Source organism: Lolium perenne, chromosome 6 (assembly GCF_019359855.2).
Source record: "Lolium perenne isolate Kyuss_39 chromosome 6, Kyuss_2.0, whole genome shotgun sequence".
Classification (NCBI taxonomy): domain Eukaryota; kingdom Viridiplantae; phylum Streptophyta; class Magnoliopsida; order Poales; family Poaceae; genus Lolium; species Lolium perenne.
Window position 1 is genome coordinate 267,598,381 of NC_067249.2, and position 20,322 is coordinate 267,618,702.

The following is a 20,322-nucleotide window of genomic DNA, read 5'->3' on the forward strand; positions in this document are numbered from 1 at the left end:
CCCTGCCTCGCGTTGGACGTTGCCCGCAGTGACGAGCGCGCCGCCGAAGCGGATGGTGGCCAGTGGCCACATCCGTGTCTTGACACCAAGTAGGGCGGCACCAGGTCGGCTGGACGCGACCCGCGAACTCATCGTCCTCCCAAGATGGCGTGGATGCCAATCATGTTGGTGGCGATCCTGGACGCCGGTGTCCATGAGCGGCTTCACGGCGAGCGTCTAGACATAGACGCGTCGCCCAGAGGGAGGTGACCGCCGCTGACGGAGATGCCAACTGCGAGGGACAGGACAGAAGCACCCACGCGGCCATGTAGTAGCGATCACAGGTGTTCTAGGACAGGATCATGGAGCCTGCGCCGTTGACCAGCTGGAAGTCGCCGGTGGAGCAAAGGCTCCCAAGGCGAAAGCATTTCAGCGAACACCTTGCGTGCTGGAGAGAAAATCTGTTGCAAGCACAATAGTTTCAGTGGGTTTCCGCAGATGTTTTCCAAACCGAGTGTGACGCAAAATTATTACTGTTTCGGAATTTCCACCCCACCTCCATTGTGTTACAGGAAGATATCTGAACTGGAAATTGGGTTACAGGAAGTGAAGACAGAGCAGAAAAAACCAAGAAAAATCACAGGGATGAAGTGAGAAGGAGAGGTAGAAAGTAGATGACCTTTCTCTGTGTAGCAGCAGCATGTGCTGTAACGTGTACATGTTTAGCGTTCGTCATCAGGGGATTTGTGTGACGGGATTGTAACGTACTGCTGCTTGCACAAGTTAATGAAATTTGAGTACTGTTCCTGCTAAATTTGGGTACAGTTCTAGCTAAATTTGATTGAATAATTGGACGACAGCTTGACTATATTCATGATTGTTTAAAATGGTGTACTATACATTGTGTGAAATGCTCTACTACAAATTGGTGGTTGCTGCAGTATTTAGCATGGTCAACAGCAAGGAGCAAAACAGTGAGACAAAAGGAGAATCGATGTCCTGGAGCACAATAGTTCCACAAAACCATGATCTTCTATCAGAGAACAATATTCACAGATATCAGAGAACAAAAGCATGAACTTGTGCAACTTGAATTATTTGAAAATTAACTTGAAAAGAAACTTACAGTATTTAGAGATACACCCTTTTAACTCACAGTTAGCTTAATTTACAGTTAACTTCGAAAGAGCAACTTAAGTCATAGAAACTCACTGAAATTATACACGAAGAAACGGAAGAAACTGAGTTCACATAAGAGCATGTGTTCTACAGTACATGAACAAAAGGAAGAAACTGAGTTCACATAAGCGGATATACTTTTGTACATACTCTCTTCACATAAGTGCACTAATCTTAAATAGATGAACAAAAGGAAAGAGAGAAAGTACACAACCAAAATTAGACAGGTTTGGCACTTAGATATCATCAACACTTGGTGCTTTCTTACTGACAGGAAGTTCTTGCATATTGAGGTCAGCAATTACTTCAGCATTCAGATCTGGGATTGCACTTGTCCGTTGCTCATCAGCAAACAGCAGGCAGTAAGCACTCACAGGGTCTGTATTAAAGCCTCTTTTTGATGCTCTCGCTCTGTCCGCAGGCTCAGTTTCAGTAGTATCTGTAGCTTGTGCAATTGCACTAGTAGCAGCTTGTTTCCTCCCTTTCCTCTGCCTCGGCCTGCGCAATTGCACTAGTTATCATCTACCGAAAATGCACCATGGCCGTGCCCCTTGACTGGAAAATTGGTACACCTCTTGTCTCTTAGCATCGGATGGGTCACAACAGATGGTGATCGCCACCAATTTTTTTTTTTTTTTTTTTTGTCAATGAAAAAAAATGGTGGTTCTAGGTCTATGACACTACGCCTCAAGAAAGTGCTCGCCATTCCTGCCACGTCCCACGCCCACGGTCGCCCGGCATGCCCGCGAACAGGTACAGCCTCGCCGCGACCGGCATGCCCACGGTCGCCCAGCCCCTGAGACCGCAAAAAAGTGACCTCGATCGAACGCGTCCACGACCGGTGTGCTTATACTTCCCCATCGTCGGCTGCTTCGCGATAGTACACGTTCTGCTCACCATCATCAACGTCGTGCTCGTCCGCGGCGCCGGCATCCTCATGACGCCCATGCGCGTCATCGGCTCATAGAAACCAGGCTCATGTCCCACCCACACATACTCGAAACCAGGCTCTAATGAAGTCGCCAGCTGCATGGACATGGTCACCATGGTGTGGTTTGAGGATGGTGACGGCCTGCACGCCGGCGGCTTCAGCGTTGTTGGTAGCGCTGAGGACTGAGGACGACGTCGTCGGGCTGTAGGCCGGCGTCACCTCGACGTTGGTGGGCCGCACGCTGGCAGCGCCTCAGCGTCGGCATACTGGGCCTGGTGCGCGTCTATGAGGACGGCATGCCGGTGTTTTCTGCAAGGTTTGTGGAAGTGGAGTTGAAACCGCCGGCAACGGGCAACCGTGGTGCGTGTGCAACCCCTGCTTTTCCTTTTCTACGTTGCCACACATGCCATGTCCATGACCCATGTACAACCTAGTATGCAGGGCTACACAAAACTTGGAAGATTTAAAATAGTCACTCTTTTTTGCGTAGATTTAAAATATTCACTCGAATCCACTCTTTTGTTATTTAGTGTAGCCAAAGTATTTTGGGTTGATATTTCGCACGTTTATCCTATATATCATTGAGCACATACACAATATTTGGAATTTTATAATTCGAAGGGCTACGCATGGAGCTCATCCTCTATTTTGAGTTAGCGCATATATCTATAGGCAATCCTTCTGTTCCAAAAAATTTGTCGTGATTTTATTTTAAATTTAAACTAAAATCATGACAAAAAGAATTATGGAACAGATAGAGAATTTGAACCAAAACCATGACAAAATAATTGAAACGAAGGGAGCACTGCAGCTGGTAAAAATGGTTGGCACTTACGAAGTAAATGGATAATCATCTCCACTCGTGTTTGCTCAATAAAGATAGGTTGATCCCACGTTATGGAACTTAACTAAAAATGGCATATAGTCATCGTTTCAAGTAGTCTGATATTACATTATACTTTGACTACTAGGTCAGAGGGGATTTTGTAAAAACTAAAGCTCGGGTTTGCAATGCTTGTTGGACAGTCTGGAAGGGGTTGTGCCAATGTGCGGGGTTTAACCTCATATTTCCCTCTGCGGATAGGCAGCTCAAGTCCAGGTGGCTGGACGTGACTGCCTTGCTGAGCTGATCGGACACCAAGACTTCCAACTTTGCTATTATGCTCACTTTGAAGGCCCTCGGGTTTGAACGGAATGATAGGTTTTCCAAGGACATATCCACTATCCTAGCCTCCTAGGTCGCGTTCTAGATGGTATTTTGGAGGAATGGTACATGTGGCTTGCTTGTAGAGGTGGGACGATACGAGAGGTAGGGTAGTGCCTCTCTGCTCCCTGTCGGAGCTGTGGGTGGGTGTTGGAGTCCTGTGCGGACTTGCATTTCTGTAAAACTGTTTGTCCTCCTTCGAGCTTAATAATATGACTCGCAGATTTTCTGCGGGTTTTAAAAAAAAGTTCGGGTTTGCTGTCCCCGTTGATAAGCGGGCGGGAGCGGTGCATGGCTGTGATGAGTCTGCGACAAGCTACTTGCTCTGACACCTTTAGTGTTTCAGGTTCGTAGGGTAAAATCTGGCGAGACCAACACCTGCTCCCGACTCCCGAGTCTCACCACTGCCTCTTGTCTCCGTGCGGGAAGAAGAGTACGACCAGGATGAACATGGTATCGCGTATCGGTCTCTAATCTCGGGTCGGGGAGAATCATTCTCTCCAGCGAAGGCCAGCTGAACGATTTCAGTTGTCATACATCAATATTTACTGCTCCGTATGTACATTCGTGTACAGATCCGTAACTACGTTCAATTTCTATTTTATTTTTGCGGTTAAACTACTTGCAATTTTTATTTATCATTGCGGGTAAACTACGTGCAATTTTAACTTTACCGATCGCCGTCGTCTCTGTTCTTGAGTGCCGCCGTTCCCTCCTTCGGCATGGCATGCCCGTCATCACCCGCGCCGCTGCAGATGCGTGTGCCTTCGCCGCGACCTCGTTAACCCTGCTCCTTGCTCCCACGCCCTCGGCCGCCACCATCCGCCCCCTGGCGTTCTGGTACATCAGTCTCGCCGTGACCGGCATGCCCACGAACCCGCGGCTGACGCCGGCGCGGCCGCGGCCGCGGGCCCCCGAGACCGCAAAAAAGCGACCTCGATCGAACGCGTCCACAACCGGTGTGCATGTACTTGACCCCATCGTCGGCTGCTTCGCGATAGTACACGTTCTGCTCACCATCATCGACGTTGTGATCGTCCCCGGCACCGACGTCCTCATGACGCCCATGCGCGTCATCGGGCGGCGCCATTGCCATTTGCTTCCACCTCTGTCCACCCATACGCACGCGAAACCAGTGTGTTCAGCACGACAACTAGCTTGTACAACTTCATCACAAGGAAGAAAACTGATCGTCATCTTCAGAAACGTAGGCCTAGTTCAGATCAACCGCGTGTCCACCAACAAAGCGCTCTTCGGCATCGATCACATCAAGAACGAGGAAGGTTGCCTTTCCTTGCAGTAGCAGCACCAATTAATAAGGGATCCAGCGACCAAATCGTCGTTATACTGAAAGCACAAGTGAACAATCAGACAACAGCAGCGCCCAAACCTACCTACGGCATCGTGTACGTCGTGCCTCCTGTGATCCTGGGCAAGATGAAATTGCAAGTGTTATCTGACGGATGAAGAATGAAATACAGCATATGACGCCAGGCACTTGTTAGCGAGCATGTTGCAAGGACACCTGGGTTGCTCATGTCGGTGTAGTCATGTGATGATCCGTTCCTGTTCAGAGTTACAGTGGCCTTGGTGCGTGTGGCTTGATGTAATGGGAGGATACCAGTGGCGACAACTACGCCATAACTTGGCAGGACGGGCCGCTCCGTGTCTCCGCGGCCGAGCATCATAACGCCGCGAGCATGATGAATAAGGGGTGCCACCAGCTTTATAATAATTTCTCGTATAATTTTATATCGATTTAGAAGGAAGCGGGCTAAATTTGAATTACACGTGTCGTTGCCTAATCGACGGTACCCGAAGGAGGATCCTCATGGAGGGGGAAGAAATAGGGGCTATAGGGTGGAGAGCACTCGGGATGGTGATACGCGATTTACCCAGCTTCGGAACACCTGCTCGAGGATAATGAGTTCTTGTTGTGACTCTAGAGCTCCCAGGATCCGGCTTATAAAGACACCCGGATCTAGGGTTTTACACGGAAAGTCCTAGCCGGAATATAAAATGTCTAACTACGAAATATACATTATTGTGCACGTCAAGGATCCATCTAGATCAAATCTTGCCGCCGTCATGGATCAGGATACTTCATGGCTCTGCCTACTTGCACATGTCGGTTGGGATCCGGCTTCTGTTACTGGGCTGGAATTCATCCATATTCTATTAACAGCAACTGGACCTCCCGGTGGACCATATGCCTCACCACCATCTGTGGTTCACCCGGGCTTGCCGGATCTAGACCATATCGTTGGCATACCCATAAAGTATACCCACAACAACACGTCATCTTTTGCTTGTTCCGATATTTTGCAAATACACTTAGCAACACCATTTTTATTATTTATTTTATTTTTATTGAATATTCTGTCATAATGAGCCTAAGATTATCACATATGTGCATCTTGCTATTTAAAAAAAATACCAAATGGAATATTAACTTTCTGTATTTCAAAATCATCTTGTAAGTATCAAAATGCATGTCTTTTTTTGACTTAATTTGAGGTCAAATTAGCTAGGTCATGATCTTTTTTTAGATGAGCTAGGTCATGACCTTAACAATGATATAGTTGTGGAAACGATCCAATATTATGCGCGCACACATGCGTACCTTGGAATGCCGAACAATGTTGACAAAAAAAGTTTTCATTTTCTTTGCATGTAAAATTTATTTTTTATTTCTGAGTGCCGAAAGCTGTTTTTTTTTGTGTGAAGCAAGTACAACAAACGCAATATAAACTTGTGCAAATACTTTCTACGAAAATTAGTAGAACGCTTTTCGTGTCGGTTCACATATATGCGGATGACCCTAACTTTATGGTAATTTCTCATATTTTAGACGGTTTCATCCCAACTTATAAAGAAGAGTGCCAAATTTGAACTACATATCATCTATCGCTTGTTCCTGATATTTTTGCAAATACGATTATCACATTTTCTTTCCATTGAATATTTCGTTATAATCAGCCTAAGATTATCACATAGGTGCATATTACCATTTCAAATAAATGTTGCCAAATGGAATTTTAACATTTTTTACAAAAAAATCATTTTGTAAGTACAAAAATGCATGTACTTTTGTGAATCAGTATGAGGTCAAATTAGCTATGTCGTGACCTTAACCATGGTAAAGTTATCGTACCAATCCCATATTATGCACACACGTGTACCATAGAATGGCGAACAATGTTAACGTTTTTTTTTCATTTTCTTCGCATGAAAAAATCATTTTTTATTTTCTAAGTGCCAAAACCTGTTTTTTAAAGCAAGTACAAGGAGCGCAATCTGAATTTGTGCAAACCATTTTTTACAAACATAGTAGACCACTATTTTACGAAGGTTCACATATCTATTGATGACAATAGCTTTCTGGTGATTTCTCATATTTTATATGATTTCATTTTGTAAGGGTACCCTGCATCTATGTGTGTTTTTATAGTTAATAACAATCCGTATTAAAGGACACGGATGTCGCCTAGAGGGGGGGGGGGTGAATAGGCGGTTTAAAACTTTTTACGAGATGGGTTTAACAAATACGGAATAAAACTAGCGTTTATTTTGTCAAGCCCAAAGCCTATGTATTATGCTTCACCTATGTGCACCAACAATTTATGCTAAGCAAAACAAGCAACTATGTGATAGCAAGATATATCACCTCAAGCACGATAGCTATCACAAAGTAAAGTGCATAAGTAAAGAGCTCGGGTATAGAGATAACCGAGGCACGCGGGAGACGATGATTTATCCTGAAGTTCACGCTCTTGCAAGTGCTAATCTTCGTTGGAGAGGTACGGTGACTTAGCTCTCCCGAACGCCACAAATGACCTGACCTTGAGGTGTGGTTGCTCGATGCACACCAACATCACAAAGGCCTCACCCTAAGATGTAGGAGTCACACCACACACCGAGCGCCACGAAGGCGCCTCACCTTATTTTCCGGTGACTCTCGCCACAAAGGCCTAGGTCACAGTTCCACTAAGGGATTTCCTTCAAGGCGGAAACCGGTCCTTACACAAAGGTTGGGGCACACATCCACAACTTAATTGGAGGCTCCCAACAAATCACCACAAAGACCTAGAATCCTTCTAGGGTTCTAAGAACCCAAGAGTAACAACATTCTTACTTTCACTTCCACGAATCACCGTGGAGAACTCAAACATATGTACCAAATGCAATGGAAAGAACACCACAAAGATGCTCAAGTCCTCTCTCAAATTCCAACAAAGCTACAAAAGATATTGGGGGAATAAGAGAGGAAGAACAAAGAGGAGAACACAAAATTCTCCAAGATCTAGATCTAGTGGATTCCCCTCACAAAGAGAGAGATTTGATTGGTCAAAGATATAGATCTAGATCTCCTCTCTCTTTTCCCTCAAATGGGGGCAAGAATCATGGAGGGATTGAGAGATAGAACAAGCTTCTCAAGATCAACAATGGAGGAGAGAGAGAGTGAGAGAAGCAACCAGATTTTGGGGAAGAAGAAGGCTATTTATAGCCCCCCATGAAATATGGCCGTTGGGGGTGACAGGGGCTCACGCCCAAAAGTCCTTAGCAGTTTTTCGAGGGCCGGATTATCCGCCCCTCACTTGGGCTGGATAATCTGCCACCCTGAAATCTGGTAGAGACATCAAATCGAGAAAGAGCATAACTTGAGCATCCGGACTTCGATTGTGATGATCTTGGGCTCATTTCGGATCTAGTAATAAGCTCTACAAGATCATGCATGGAACAATCATAGTACAACAAGGGAGTATAGAAATAAATGATGAATTTTTTTACCTATCTAAAAAAGACATACCGGTAAAACCTCCAACCTTGAAAATGCAAAAAGTTGCCCATACAAAAAACCAATCTTGATGAACTAGAGCTTGTCATGAGAATAAGAAAAAGCTCTAAAACATCACATGGATAAGATCCAAATAACAACCAAGAAAGATGATGCAAGGATGCAAAGGTTTGAGCTCTCCGAAGGATATGATCGAGTTACTCACTCGATTGCCCTCTTGATAGTACGGCAGCTAAACTATAAACCGGTCTCCAACTACACCATGAGACGGTGAGAAAGAAACCCTATCAAGAGCAAACCTTAACATTGCGCATTCCACTTGAGCTTGATGATGACGTTCTTGACCACAACAAGATGGAATGCTTTTCTTGATTGTGCTTGCTTGATGAAGTCATGTGAATTGCTCCACCATACTCCACTATGGGAGAACTTCTTCTTTGGCGCATCTTCACACATCCATGATCACCATATGGATGCCAAGATTCAAGCAAATGATCTCTTCGAGATGGCTCGTCTTGAACTTGCACTTCATTTTTTCATTCTTCATCGTTGATGTCTTGAAGTTAAACTTGAGGGCTCACTTCATCTTCATGTTCAAGACATACTTGATACTTGATCTTCTTCATTTGCTGCTTATTGCATTCTTGAAGCCAACATATAGTTCAAGCATTGCCTATGGACAACTTCTACAAATATAACTCAATGAAAACATTAGTCCATAGGGATTGCCATTAATTACCAAAACCACACATGGGGGCTCCATGTGACAAGGTATTAACTTGTCAATGCCTATGGATTGTAGGCTAGGGTTTAGTTGGAAGTAGAGGGCAAGTAGATCTCGAAGGTTTCAGCCGAAAAGTACTCGACGATTATGAAAACTAGGGTTTGTAAACAATGATTGGATGATTTCTACGTCCCTCGACTCCCCCTTATATAGGAGGCGGAACCGAGGGATTCGTGCCGTACAAGTTACAGAGTCCGGGAAGGTTTCTAACTCATCCCGTAAGATTACAAATAAGACTTTCTATTACAACTCTAGCTTTCCTTAATAATATCTTGGGCTTCCGAATCTTCTTATTCTTCGGGTAGTGGGCCTTCAGTAAACCCCGGGTACTATCTTCTGCAGGCCCATTTGGGATGCCTATGTCAGTAGCCCCCGAGATTTTGCTTGAATCGTAGGGTCAAGGAAAATCTCCACTGTTTATTTTTATTCGACAGCTTTGACTTTTCTATATTTCTTCTCATAAACATTTATATTGTACAGGGATAATGGTAGTTGGGGCTAGTTCATCTGACGGATCAGGTACTAGTTAACTGCTCTAGTGGCAATCCGCAAAAACCTACTTCAAGATCACGTCCCTGGACATGACCTCGGGATACCGGTGTAAACTTCGACAGGTGCCGCTTAAGGTCTTACCATTCTGTCGAGTCCCAGTAAAATTTATTGATTACCTAACTCTTCCGTTAGGATTTTTCTTCGTATCTGTTGATACGGATAAAAGTAGCAGAGCGCAGTCTTCGGCGATGCCACGCCCAGCAGAACGGATCTGGGGTCATACCTTCGCAAATTTGCGGCATTCAGAAATTGATCGCAACTTTGGCGTTCTGAGAATATATTCTCGAGTGCTTTTTCGGCTGTTGGAATGGCACATTTTATCGAGTCAAAGATGACTTATATTGCGCTCCCGATGGGAGTATATGCAGAGTTATTTATAACTCGAAATATACTCTTTTGCTCTGCTATCTTTCTTTTTGCTCTTTCATTCTTTTCTCGTCTTCTCTTTTTTTTTTATGATTTCATCGGGCACGCGAGCAGCGTTCCCGATGGGAGTAGCCCCCGAGGCTACAGCCAAGGACTTGTACTTGGTTGTAGGCTCCACGCCTTTTGCCGCTATATTTTCTTTTTATCTCCCGAAGTTTTATAATTCCTCGGGTGCGCGAACAGCGCTCCCGATGGGAGTAGCCCCCGAGGCTATGAGCAAATATTTTGTATTTGATCATAGGCTCACGCCATTTCTATTTTGTCTTTCCGGATCTTTTTTCTTTTTTCCAAAGTAGCCCCCGAGCATTTGATCAAAAACTTGTATTTGATCAAAGGCTCAGCATTATTTTTCCATGTCGCCTTTTATGAAGCTGTGTAGTCGAATTTTTCCTTCTGCCAAGGTGACGTTATTGCTGACGATAGCCACGATTGCTAGTCAGAAATTTGCGACAAATCTGCTCTCGCTGCCATGCGGGCCCAATTGATCCACTTTCTTGACACGTCGTGCAAGTGGGGGACACACGTCCTCCGCTTTTTCTGGCGCACGCACCGTAACTTCCCCAACGTTAAGTTACTTTTTTACCCTTGTTGCCACGTGGCTATCATCTGTCACACATGTTCCTTATCCAACGGTTCGTCGTTTCGCCGCACCCTTATATAAGATCATCGTCTTCCTCCTTGAGCACTTCCGCTCGCGCCGTCCTCCTTTTCTCATCTGCAAATTTCCTCCTGCGATCCAGAATCTCCTAAGCTCCTCGCTTCCAAGCTGCAAACCCTGCGCCATTGTTGATGCCACCGCGTCGATTGACAAGGCACAGCACGCCGGAATTCTCCATGGCCGCCGTGGATCTTGGGGCGGCGGAGTGGGAAAGGTCGAAAATTTCCACTCAAGACGTCAACATGCTGAAGAAACTGAGCATCAGCAAGAAACCCAAGGCATTGTGCTTTCCCAGTGAGGAGAGCTACCCAACCCCTCCAATGGGGTACCGGGTAAGTTTTGTCGACCACCTCATCCGCGGTCTTTCCGCCCCTATTCATCCTTTTCTCCGCGGACTGCTCTTTGTCTATGGTTTGCAACTCCACCACCTCACGCCAAATTCAATCCTCCATATCTCCATTTTCATCACTTTGTGCGAGGCCTTCCTTGGCGTCCAGCCTAACTGGGCGCTATGGAAGCGCGTTTTCTTCTGCCGCCGTAATGGCTCGCCCAATGTCGCCTATAATATAGGCGGCGTTGTAATTTCTGTTCGGCCCACTGTTGACTACTGTGACGCCCCAAAACCGGTACCATGAGGATCCCAGCGAATCCGCTGAAATCCGCACGATATCGATTCTAGGAGACGCACCACCAAGCGCCTCGTACACGCCGAAGCATGCACGCGATGCGGGTGGAATCAATCACGAGCAGTAACATTACAACAGGATTACAATAGAGCCCACAAGAAACATATATATTACAACAACGACTCGAACGAGTCAAGATACAAATAGATACATACAAAGATCCAAATCATACAGAAGATCAAATACATCCGAGTACGGACAAGATACAAATTTGGACTAAGAGTCCTGAAGATAACCAAGTGGCGTCCATAACCCTGCCCAGGCCAAGCCGGAAGGGTAACCTTGCTAACGTCATCTTCATCGACCATATCTTCATACCTGCCCGGTTATATCCCGTAGAAGCAGCAATAAGTACGGGTTCGTACTTAACAAGACTTCAAGACGTATAAGCATTCGTCAACCAGTCGTCCTTTGTACTTGAGGCACGCAGGGGACTTAGAGGACGCAAGAGGAACGTCATAGGCAATATGGTGGGGTTAAGCGGCAGCGCGCAAGCACTAAAAACCTATAGAGACACTCTGCAACATTCGTCTAAACAGAGAAGGTGAGAGAGCGCACAACTAACAGTTCTATACTCTACAAACATAACACAGCCGATGTGTTCCCCCTTCGCCAAGAAGTACTTATAAAGGCACTCACACGGTTGACAAGTTTTAACCAGTTATTATTTAAGTTGTTCTATCTTACTATGCAAGTTATTAGTATTGAAACAACATGTGTAAGTTGTCTATGATCGAGTCATACAGCTCCAAGTCGTCCATAACCGCGGACACGGCTTATCGATAAGATTTAACCCTGCAGGGGTGCCCAAATGTGCCCACACGCACGATCAACCCACTTGCGACAGGTGGATATAACGACTCGCACTCTTCTTCACGACAACAATGTCCAGGAAGCCACCTAACCAAGTTGAACCCGTATCGAAGTCCGGCCGTATCTCCGAAGCGGACTTAGCTATGTGTGTCAACGTGCTAGGTGGTTTAAACACACACTGGGGCGATAAACCACTTCGCAGAGGCTCCACGACCTATACGTGCATACCAGAAACAAGGGATACAAGGCACCCAGGGGCTTCCCAAAGTAAATAAGTAACAGGCTGGCATGCACGTAAACAACAAATGGTAAAACATTACGAAACTAGTTGTGGCCACTGGACAAAGCTGTAGATTCCGGCAGTGGTCGAGGGGAGACCCAGAAACATACCCACGTGTGGTTAGAGCGCTCAGTCTCGGAACAGATAACAAGAACTCGGGGTCCTAGGTTTTAAAGAAACACAAGTGAGCCGTCACAAAACGATCAGTTGACCCACCGATGCCTCCGCTAACAACTATTAACAAGTAACCATGATATCCTCAACAAATATAACCATGAACCATGTGTCATGATTCCCCAACAGATAACCCGATAAGATAGCATTAACGGTAACGAGATATAAAAAGCACTAGCATGCACTACGACTCGCAAGGCAGACCCGATAACCAAACAATAGCTGTAGGTGGTTGGTGGAGGCAATATAGGCTGCTTGAGGTAACAAGTGGAAGGGACACGTGACAAGAACGCAACTTAAGGATAGCATGAGGGAGAAAGCAAAATAAAATAGGTGAGCGACTTCTGCAGGGGCAGGAGTATAGGGGAAAATGCTTGCCTGTTAAAGCTTGCCGAGGGACATCCGGAGAACTTGCCGTATCTCACCACACCACTTCGCAATCCTATCCGTGAAGAAGCAAATGCTGGACAAACAACGTATGCAAGTCTTACTACTACGGAAGAAGAATCAGCATGATCATGATGAGATATGCATGACATGGCAAAGATGGTGCAATGCATCTTATCCAAATTAATCGGAATCGGAACCCCGGACAAGCAAATTAGGTTGGAGTTGCATTTTCTACCGACAAGATTTAAAAGTTGGTTAGCATGGCAAGGGTTCGCTATTTCAAAATTAAACGGAGCGGGAAACCCGTATTCGGTAATTCCAAATACTCCGTATATTACTATTAGGCGTATATGCAAAACTATCACGGTTCGACACGATGACATATGCAAACATACATATGGATGACATATTTATATTCCTCATAATTTTCAAATCAATTTATATATATAAAACATTTCATTTGAATTTGTATTCAGAAAGTACAAACAGATTTATATATAACAAAATAAAAGAAAGCGGGCAGGCAGATGTGATACTGGCATACTGCTGGTTCAGATGATTTGTTAGATGTATCTGGGAGGTGTTGTGACTTGTCTGACGGAGCTGAAGTGAAAACACACACTCGCCAAAGAACAGACACGCACTGGATGGATAGTTAGCAGCTAAGCAGGCACACAGACAGATGGGTCGATTCATGCCGCGAGCTAGATAAACATGGAGACAAGGTGCTGTAGTGAACGATGCTATGCATAGCTAGCTAGCCAAAACGGTAAACACACGTGCTGGCTTGATCGGTTCATGTGGTACCTAGCTAGACAAGCAGGCTAGCAGGTGGATCTGCAGGATGGAAGAGCAACGTCCTAGCTATTGGGAAAAGAATCTGACAGAGGCACGCATTACTGTCGAAACTGAAACTGTCAACTGCCTGTGCGTGTGTGTGGCGAAATCAGCCGACGGCGACCAAGATCCGACGGAGCTGCTATGTCTGCGTGGTGCGGGAGTGATCACAAAGTGCTGGGGAAAGCAATGTGGAATGATGCAAGGGACCGAGCTGCAGGACAGCAGCAAAACGGGCAACCTGATGAGGACAGGCTCGTCGATGGCGACTTGCTCCGAGACGTTGACGGTGGCGAGGCTACTGAGACGGGAAAACAGGGGAAGGGGTAGAGGGGAAGCGATGCTCACCCAGGAGGAGGCCAGGAGAGGGAGCATACGTGTTTGGAGTCCTTGGCGTGTGCGCGGACATGGCCGAAGACGTAGACAGCGGACATGGTGGCGACCTCGGACGGAAAAAGAAAAGCCGTCCGTTTTCGTCAGATTTAGGCGATGCAGAAACATGGTCAGATGCAACGGGGGAAAAGAGTAAAGGACGGGGACCTCACCAGGAAGCTACAGAACACGTCGGGGGTACCGGAAGTGGACGGAGGCGGCCGGAAACGTCGAGTTTCTGCCGGCGTAGAAGAAGAACGCAAGGTCGTTGGCGGCGGTTGGGGCGCCCCCTGCTTGATTACTTGAACGAGGATACAGAGGACGTCGAGGCGGTTCTGGTGGTGCTCTCAGCTCATCAGGGGGTGGCCGGAGTTGGCGGATCGACGGCGAGAGGTTGGAGATGGTTTTCTGTGTCTGAAACTGGATTGGCTGATGGTGGTCTTTGATTGTTGGCGTGGAGAGGAGGAAAGAAAGGGAGCAGGTGGAGCTGGAGACTTGGCGTGGAGAAGAAGCGCACCACATCCAGAAGATAAGATGGAGGACCACACGCTAGGAGGAGAGAAAGAGAGATGGCGTGGAGGAGCGACTGTGAGAGGAGTAAGGTGACTTGGTCTGATCCTGTTGGCTCCCTGGCATATTTCTGCTTCTTCCGAATTTCTTGCAGAAAGAGGAGGATGAGAGGAGAATTTGCAAAACATTTGAAAAGCTTTGTTTTTATTGTAAAACAATTTTGCAAGGCTTTAAAATATTTATTTTTCTTTGGGATTTTAAATACAATAAGAACTAGAGGGTTTTGTTAAATAAGCAAAGATTAAAAGAGGGCTCTTATAGAACCATATGAGAGGAAAATAAGGAAATAGGGTTTACATTAAATATAATATTTATTTATCAAAACCATGTTTATGGTGTATGCATGATGATGCCTAAATGAAAACGAGCAAACAAATCTATTAGGGGTACTACCATGGGCCGTTACAATCGACACCACTAACAAGGAATCTCGCCCCGAGATTCCACGTCCAGGTACAGGGGAGAGAGGTGAGCTATCGGGTCTTCGCGCGACGTGTCGATCTTCTCGACACCACTAACAAGAGTTGTTGCTCCGTGTTGATCGGCGACACCACTAACAAGAAGTCGTTGTTCCGTTGTCGATGATGCGCTCTCGTCGAGGCCTCTGAAGATCGGACCTGATAGGTGAGGGGCAAAGATCGTCCAATCCACGTCGGAACCTAAGACTCGGAAAACTCAGATAAGAGAGAAGACTCAAAACTCGCATAGGTAAGAGGAGAAAGAATATAGGTAAGGAGAAAAATAGAGCTAATCAGAACTATCCAACGAATTTTGAAAAATAGTTTTGACACTCTAAACTCAACGACCGTTGGCAAGGTTATCCTAAAGGCTGGACTAGTGGGGTACCGTCAACCTGAGGCTCTGATACCAACTTGTGACGCCCCAAAACCGGTACCATGAGGATCCCAGCGAATCCGCTGAAATCCGCACGATATCGATTCTAGGAGACGCACCACCAAGCGCCTCGTACACGCCGAAGCATGCACGCGATGCGGGTGGAATCAATCACGAGCAGTAACATTACAACAGGATTACAATAGAGCCCACAAGAAACATATATATTACAACAACGACTCGAACGAGTCAAGATACAAATAGATACATACAAAGATCCAAATCATACAGAAGATCAAATACATCCGAGTACGGACAAGATACAAATTTGGACTAAGAGTCCTGAAGATAACCAAGTGGCGTCCATAACCCTGCCCAGGCCAAGCCGGAAGGGTAACCTTGCTAACGTCATCTTCATCGACCATATCTTCATACCTGCCCGGTTATATCCCGTAGAAGCAGCAATAAGTACGGGTTCGTACTTAACAAGACTTCAAGACGTATAAGCATTCGTCAACCAGTCGTCCTTTGTACTTGAGGCACGCAGGGGACTTAGAGGACGCAAGAGGAACGTCATAGGCAATATGGTGGGGTTAAGCGGCAGCGCGCAAGCACTAAAAACCTATAGAGACACTCTGCAACATTCGTCTAAACAGAGAAGGTGAGAGAGCGCACAACTAACAGTTCTATACTCTACAAACATAACACAGCCGATGTGTTCCCCCTTCGCCAAGAAGTACTTATAAAGGCACTCACACGGTTGACAAGTTTTAACCAGTTATTATTTAAGTTGTTCTATCTTACTATGCAAGTTATTAGTATTGAAACAACATGTGTAAGTTGTCTATGATCGAGTCATACAGCTCCAAGTCGTCCATAACCGCGGACACGGCTTATCGATAAGATTTAACCCTGCAGGTGCCCAAATGTGCCCACACGCACGATCAACCCACTTGCGACAGGTGGATATAACGACTCGCACTCTTCTTCACGACAACAATGTCCAGGAAGCCACCTAACCAAGTTGAACCCGTATCGAAGTCCGGCCGTATCTCCGAAGCGGACTTAGCTATGTGTGTCAACGTGCTAGGTGGTTTAAACACACACTGGGGCGATAAACCACTTCGCAGAGGCTCCACGACCTATACGTGCATACCAGAAACAAGGGATACAAGGCACCCAGGGGCTTCCCAAAGTAATTAAGTAACAGGCTGGCATGCACGTAAACAACAAATGGTAAAACATTACGAAACTAGTTGTGGCCACTGGACAAAGCTGTAGATTCCGGCAGTGGTCGAGGGGAGACCCAGAAACATACCCACGTGTGGTTAGAGCGCTCAGTCTCGGAACAGATAACAAGAACTCGGGGTCCTAGGTTTTAAAGAAACACAAGTGAGCCGTCACAAAACGATCAGTTGACCCACCGATGCCTCCGCTAACAACTATTAACAAGTAACCATGATATCCTCAACAAATATAACCATGAACCATGTGTCATGATTCCCCAACAGATAACCCGATAAGATAGTATTAACGGTAACGAGATATAAAAAGCACTAGCATGCACTACGACTCGCAAGGCAGACCCGATAACCAAACAATAGCTGTAGGTGGTTGGTGGAGGCAATATAGGCTGCTTGAGGTAACAAGTGGAAGGGACACGTGACAAGAACGCAACTTAAGGATAGCATGAGGGAGAAAGCAAAATAAAATAGGTGAGCGACTTCTGCAGGGGCAGGAGTATAGGGGAAAATGCTTGCCTGTTAAAGCTTGCCGAGGGACATCCAGAGAACTTGCCGTATCTCACCACACCACTTCGCAATCCTATCCGTGAAGAAGCAAATGCTGGACAAACAACGTATGCAAGTCTTACTACTACGGAAGAAGAATCAGCATGATCATGATGAGATATGCATGACATGGCAAAGATGGTGCAATGCATCTTATCCAAATTAATCGGAATCGGAACCCCGGACAAGCAAATTAGGTTGGAGTTGCATTTTCTACCGACAAGATTTAAAAGTTGGTTAGCATGGCAAGGGTTCGCTATTTCAAAATTAAACGGAGCGGGAAACCCGTATTCGGTAATTCCAAATACTCCGTATATTACTATTAGGCGTATATGCAAAACTATCACGGTTCGACACGATGACATATGCAAACATACATATGGATGACATATTTATATTCCTCATAATTTTCAAATCAATTTATATATATAAAACATTTCATTTGAATTTGTATTCAGAAAGTACAAACAGATTTATATATAACAAAATAAAAGAAAGCGGGCAGGCAGATGTGATACTGGCATACTGCTGGTTCAGATGATTTGTTAGATGTATCTGGGAGGTGTTGTGACTTGTCTGACGGAGCTGAAGTGAAAACACACACTCGCCAAAGAACAGACACGCACTGGATGGATAGTTAGCAGCTAAGCAGGCACACAGACAGATGGGTCGATTCATGCCGCGAGCTAGATAAACATGGAGACAAGGTGCTGTAGTGAACGATGCTATGCATAGCTAGCTAGCCAAAACGGTAAACACACGTGCTGGCTTGATCGGTTCATGTGGTACCTAGCTAGACAAGCAGGCTAGCAGGTGGATCTGCAGGATGGAAGAGCAACGTCCTAGCTATTGGGAAAAGAATCTGACAGAGGCACGCATTACTGTCGAAACTGAAACTGTCAACTGCCTGTGCGTGTGTGTGGCGAAATCAGCCGACGGCGACCAAGATCCGACGGAGCTGCTATGTCTGCGTGGTGCGGGAGTGATCACAAAGTGCTGGGGAAAGCAATGTGGAATGATGCAAGGGACCGAGCTGCAGGACAGCAGCAAAACGGGCAACCTGATGAGGACAGGCTCGTCGATGGCGACTTGCTCCGAGACGTTGACGGTGGCGAGGCTACTGAGACGGGAAAACAGGGGAAGGGGTAGAGGGGAAGCGATGCTCACCCAGGAGGAGGCCAGGAGAGGGAGCATACGTGTTTGGAGTCCTTGGCGTGTGCGCGGACATGGCCGAAGACGTAGACAGCGGACATGGTGGCGACCTCGGACGGAAAAAGAAAAGCCGTCCGTTTTCGTCAGATTTAGGCGATGCAGAAACATGGTCAGATGCAACGGGGGAAAAGAGTAAAGGACGGGGACCTCACCAGGAAGCTACAGAACACGTCGGGGGTACCGGAAGTGGACGGAGGCGGCCGGAAACGTCGAGTTTCTGCCGGCGTAGAAGAAGAACGCAAGGTCGTTGGCGGCGGTTGGGGCGCCCCCTGCTTGATTACTTGAACGAGGATACAGAGGACGTCGAGGCGGTTCTGGTGGTGCTCTCAGCTCATCAGGGGGTGGCCGGAGTTGGCGGATCGACGGCGAGAGGTTGGAGATGGTTTTCTGTGTCTGAAACTGGATTGGCTGATGGTGGTCTTTGATTGTTGGCGTGGAGAGGAGGAAAGAAAGGGAGCAGGTGGAGCTGGAGACTTGGCGTGGAGAAGAAGCGCACCACATCCAGAAGATAAGATGGAGGACCACACGCTAGGAGGAGAGAAAGAGAGATGGCGTGGAGGAGCGACTGTGAGAGGAGTAAGGTGACTTGGTCTGATCCTGTTGGCTCCCTGGCATATTTCTGCTTCTTCCGAATTTCTTGCAGAAAGAGGAGGATGAGAGGAGAATTTGCAAAACATTTGAAAAGCTTTGTTTTTATTGTAAAACAATTTTGCAAGGCTTTAAAATATTTATTTTTCTTTGGGATTTTAAATACAATAAGAACTAGAGGGTTTTGTTAAATAAGCAAAGATTAAAAGAGGGCTCTTATAGAACCATATGAGAGGAAAATAAGGAAATAGGGTTTACATTAAATATAATATTTATTTATCAAAACCATGTTTATGGTGTATGCATGATGATGCCTAAATGAAAACGAGCAAACAAATCTATTAGGGGTACTACCATGGGCCGTTACAACTACTTCGACGTCAAGCTTCCTGACTCAGTTCAAGGATGGCGCAAGAAGTGGTTGTACATTCAGGAGGAGAACCATGGATGTGCGGAGGACAACATTGTAATATCCCAGGTTTAGAGGCAATAAAATGAGAGAACACCAAAGTGTGCATTGCATTCATGCATAGAAAATCCGGGGAATTTTCGCGCTTCAAATAAAACTTACCACAGTAACTGAAGTTTCACTTGACTTGCTGGAACTGAAGTAGATCATCAAGTCAAGCGCTATAAACTTCACTGTGATCTTTGCTAAAAACCTTGTTTTGGGTAGAGGTGATTTGATCTATGGATTAGATCAAATAGAATTAGATTCATATCAACACATTCTTTAAGAATCAAACTCTAACTTATTAACACTTAAAAGTTAGCAACTACCTTTGTGTGTAAATTAATTCACTTATAAACTTATTACCAAATAAGGTAAACCACAGGGTCTAAAGTGCATAAAAGCCACACATTCTTATTTAAATCATAACTTATTAAGTATATGGAATATCATAAAACTAAATCCATTTACATTACAAATTATAGTTCAAACTATTTGAATAAAACTAACTATGAGTATTTTGAAACTCATATGATCATGCCATGGTGAAATCAAACACCAACTATCCAAATTTCAGGAATAACCTTCAACCTTGATCTTTTAATCAATATTATAATATAAGTCCAATCCAATATGATATAGTGACTCATCCACAATAATAAAACCATCCACAAGATATTTAGTAACAAATGCCACTTGGCTATCCAAAGATAAATCATATGAGAGGATAATCATCATACCACATGGGATGAAAATATCTACATGACTTGCTTTCCAAGCTATGCCACCTCATGCTCAAAGGATTGCTATGGAT

The 20,322-nt window shown here is 45.5% G+C and overlaps 1 protein-coding gene across 14 annotated transcripts; it reads right to left on the reverse strand.

Moving 5' to 3' along the window:
• Positions 1-1,153: 1,153 nt before the first annotated feature.
• On the reverse strand, positions 1,154-19,397 carry LOC127305556 (uncharacterized). 14 transcript variants are annotated; one of them, XM_071821316.1, is made up of 6 exons: positions 18,425-19,397; positions 17,228-17,312; positions 14,237-15,902; positions 14,040-14,134; positions 12,843-12,927; positions 1,154-1,656 (listed from the first exon to the last, which is right to left on the reverse strand). In XM_071821316.1, the coding sequence occupies exons 4-6, from the start codon at positions 14,098-14,100 to the stop codon at positions 1,395-1,397; spliced, it is 408 nt and encodes a 135-aa protein (XP_071677417.1). In that variant the 5' UTR covers positions 14,101-14,134; positions 14,237-15,902; positions 17,228-17,312; positions 18,425-19,397; the 3' UTR covers positions 1,154-1,394. The 14 variants fall into 14 exon arrangements, 1 of the variants encoding a protein (XP_071677417.1); XR_011746252.1 differs by lacking the exon at positions 1,154-1,656 and adding exons at positions 3,809-4,581; positions 4,688-4,721 and having other exon boundaries at positions 14,040-15,902; positions 18,425-19,395; XR_011746254.1 differs by lacking the exon at positions 1,154-1,656 and adding exons at positions 3,809-4,586; positions 4,688-4,721 and having other exon boundaries at positions 14,040-15,902; positions 18,425-19,395.
• Between the last annotated feature and the right edge of the window lie 925 nt (positions 19,398-20,322).

What these genes read in the sequence shown, in the direction of transcription:
- LOC127305556 (XM_071821316.1), bottom strand. Translation starts at nt 14,100, where the DNA reads ATGTCCGCGCACACGCCAAGGACTCCAAACACGTATGCTCCCTCTCCT. An exon ending in CTCTCCTGGCCTCCTCCTGG is followed by an intron (nt 12,928 to 14,039) that starts GTGAGCATCGCT and finishes TTGTTTGTCCAG; the next exon opens with CATTTGCTTCTTCACGGATA. An exon ending in CCCTCGGCAAGCTTTAACAG is followed by an intron (nt 1,657 to 12,842) that starts GCAAGCATTTTC and finishes GCAATTGCGCAG; the next exon opens with GCCGAGGCAGAGGAAAGGGA.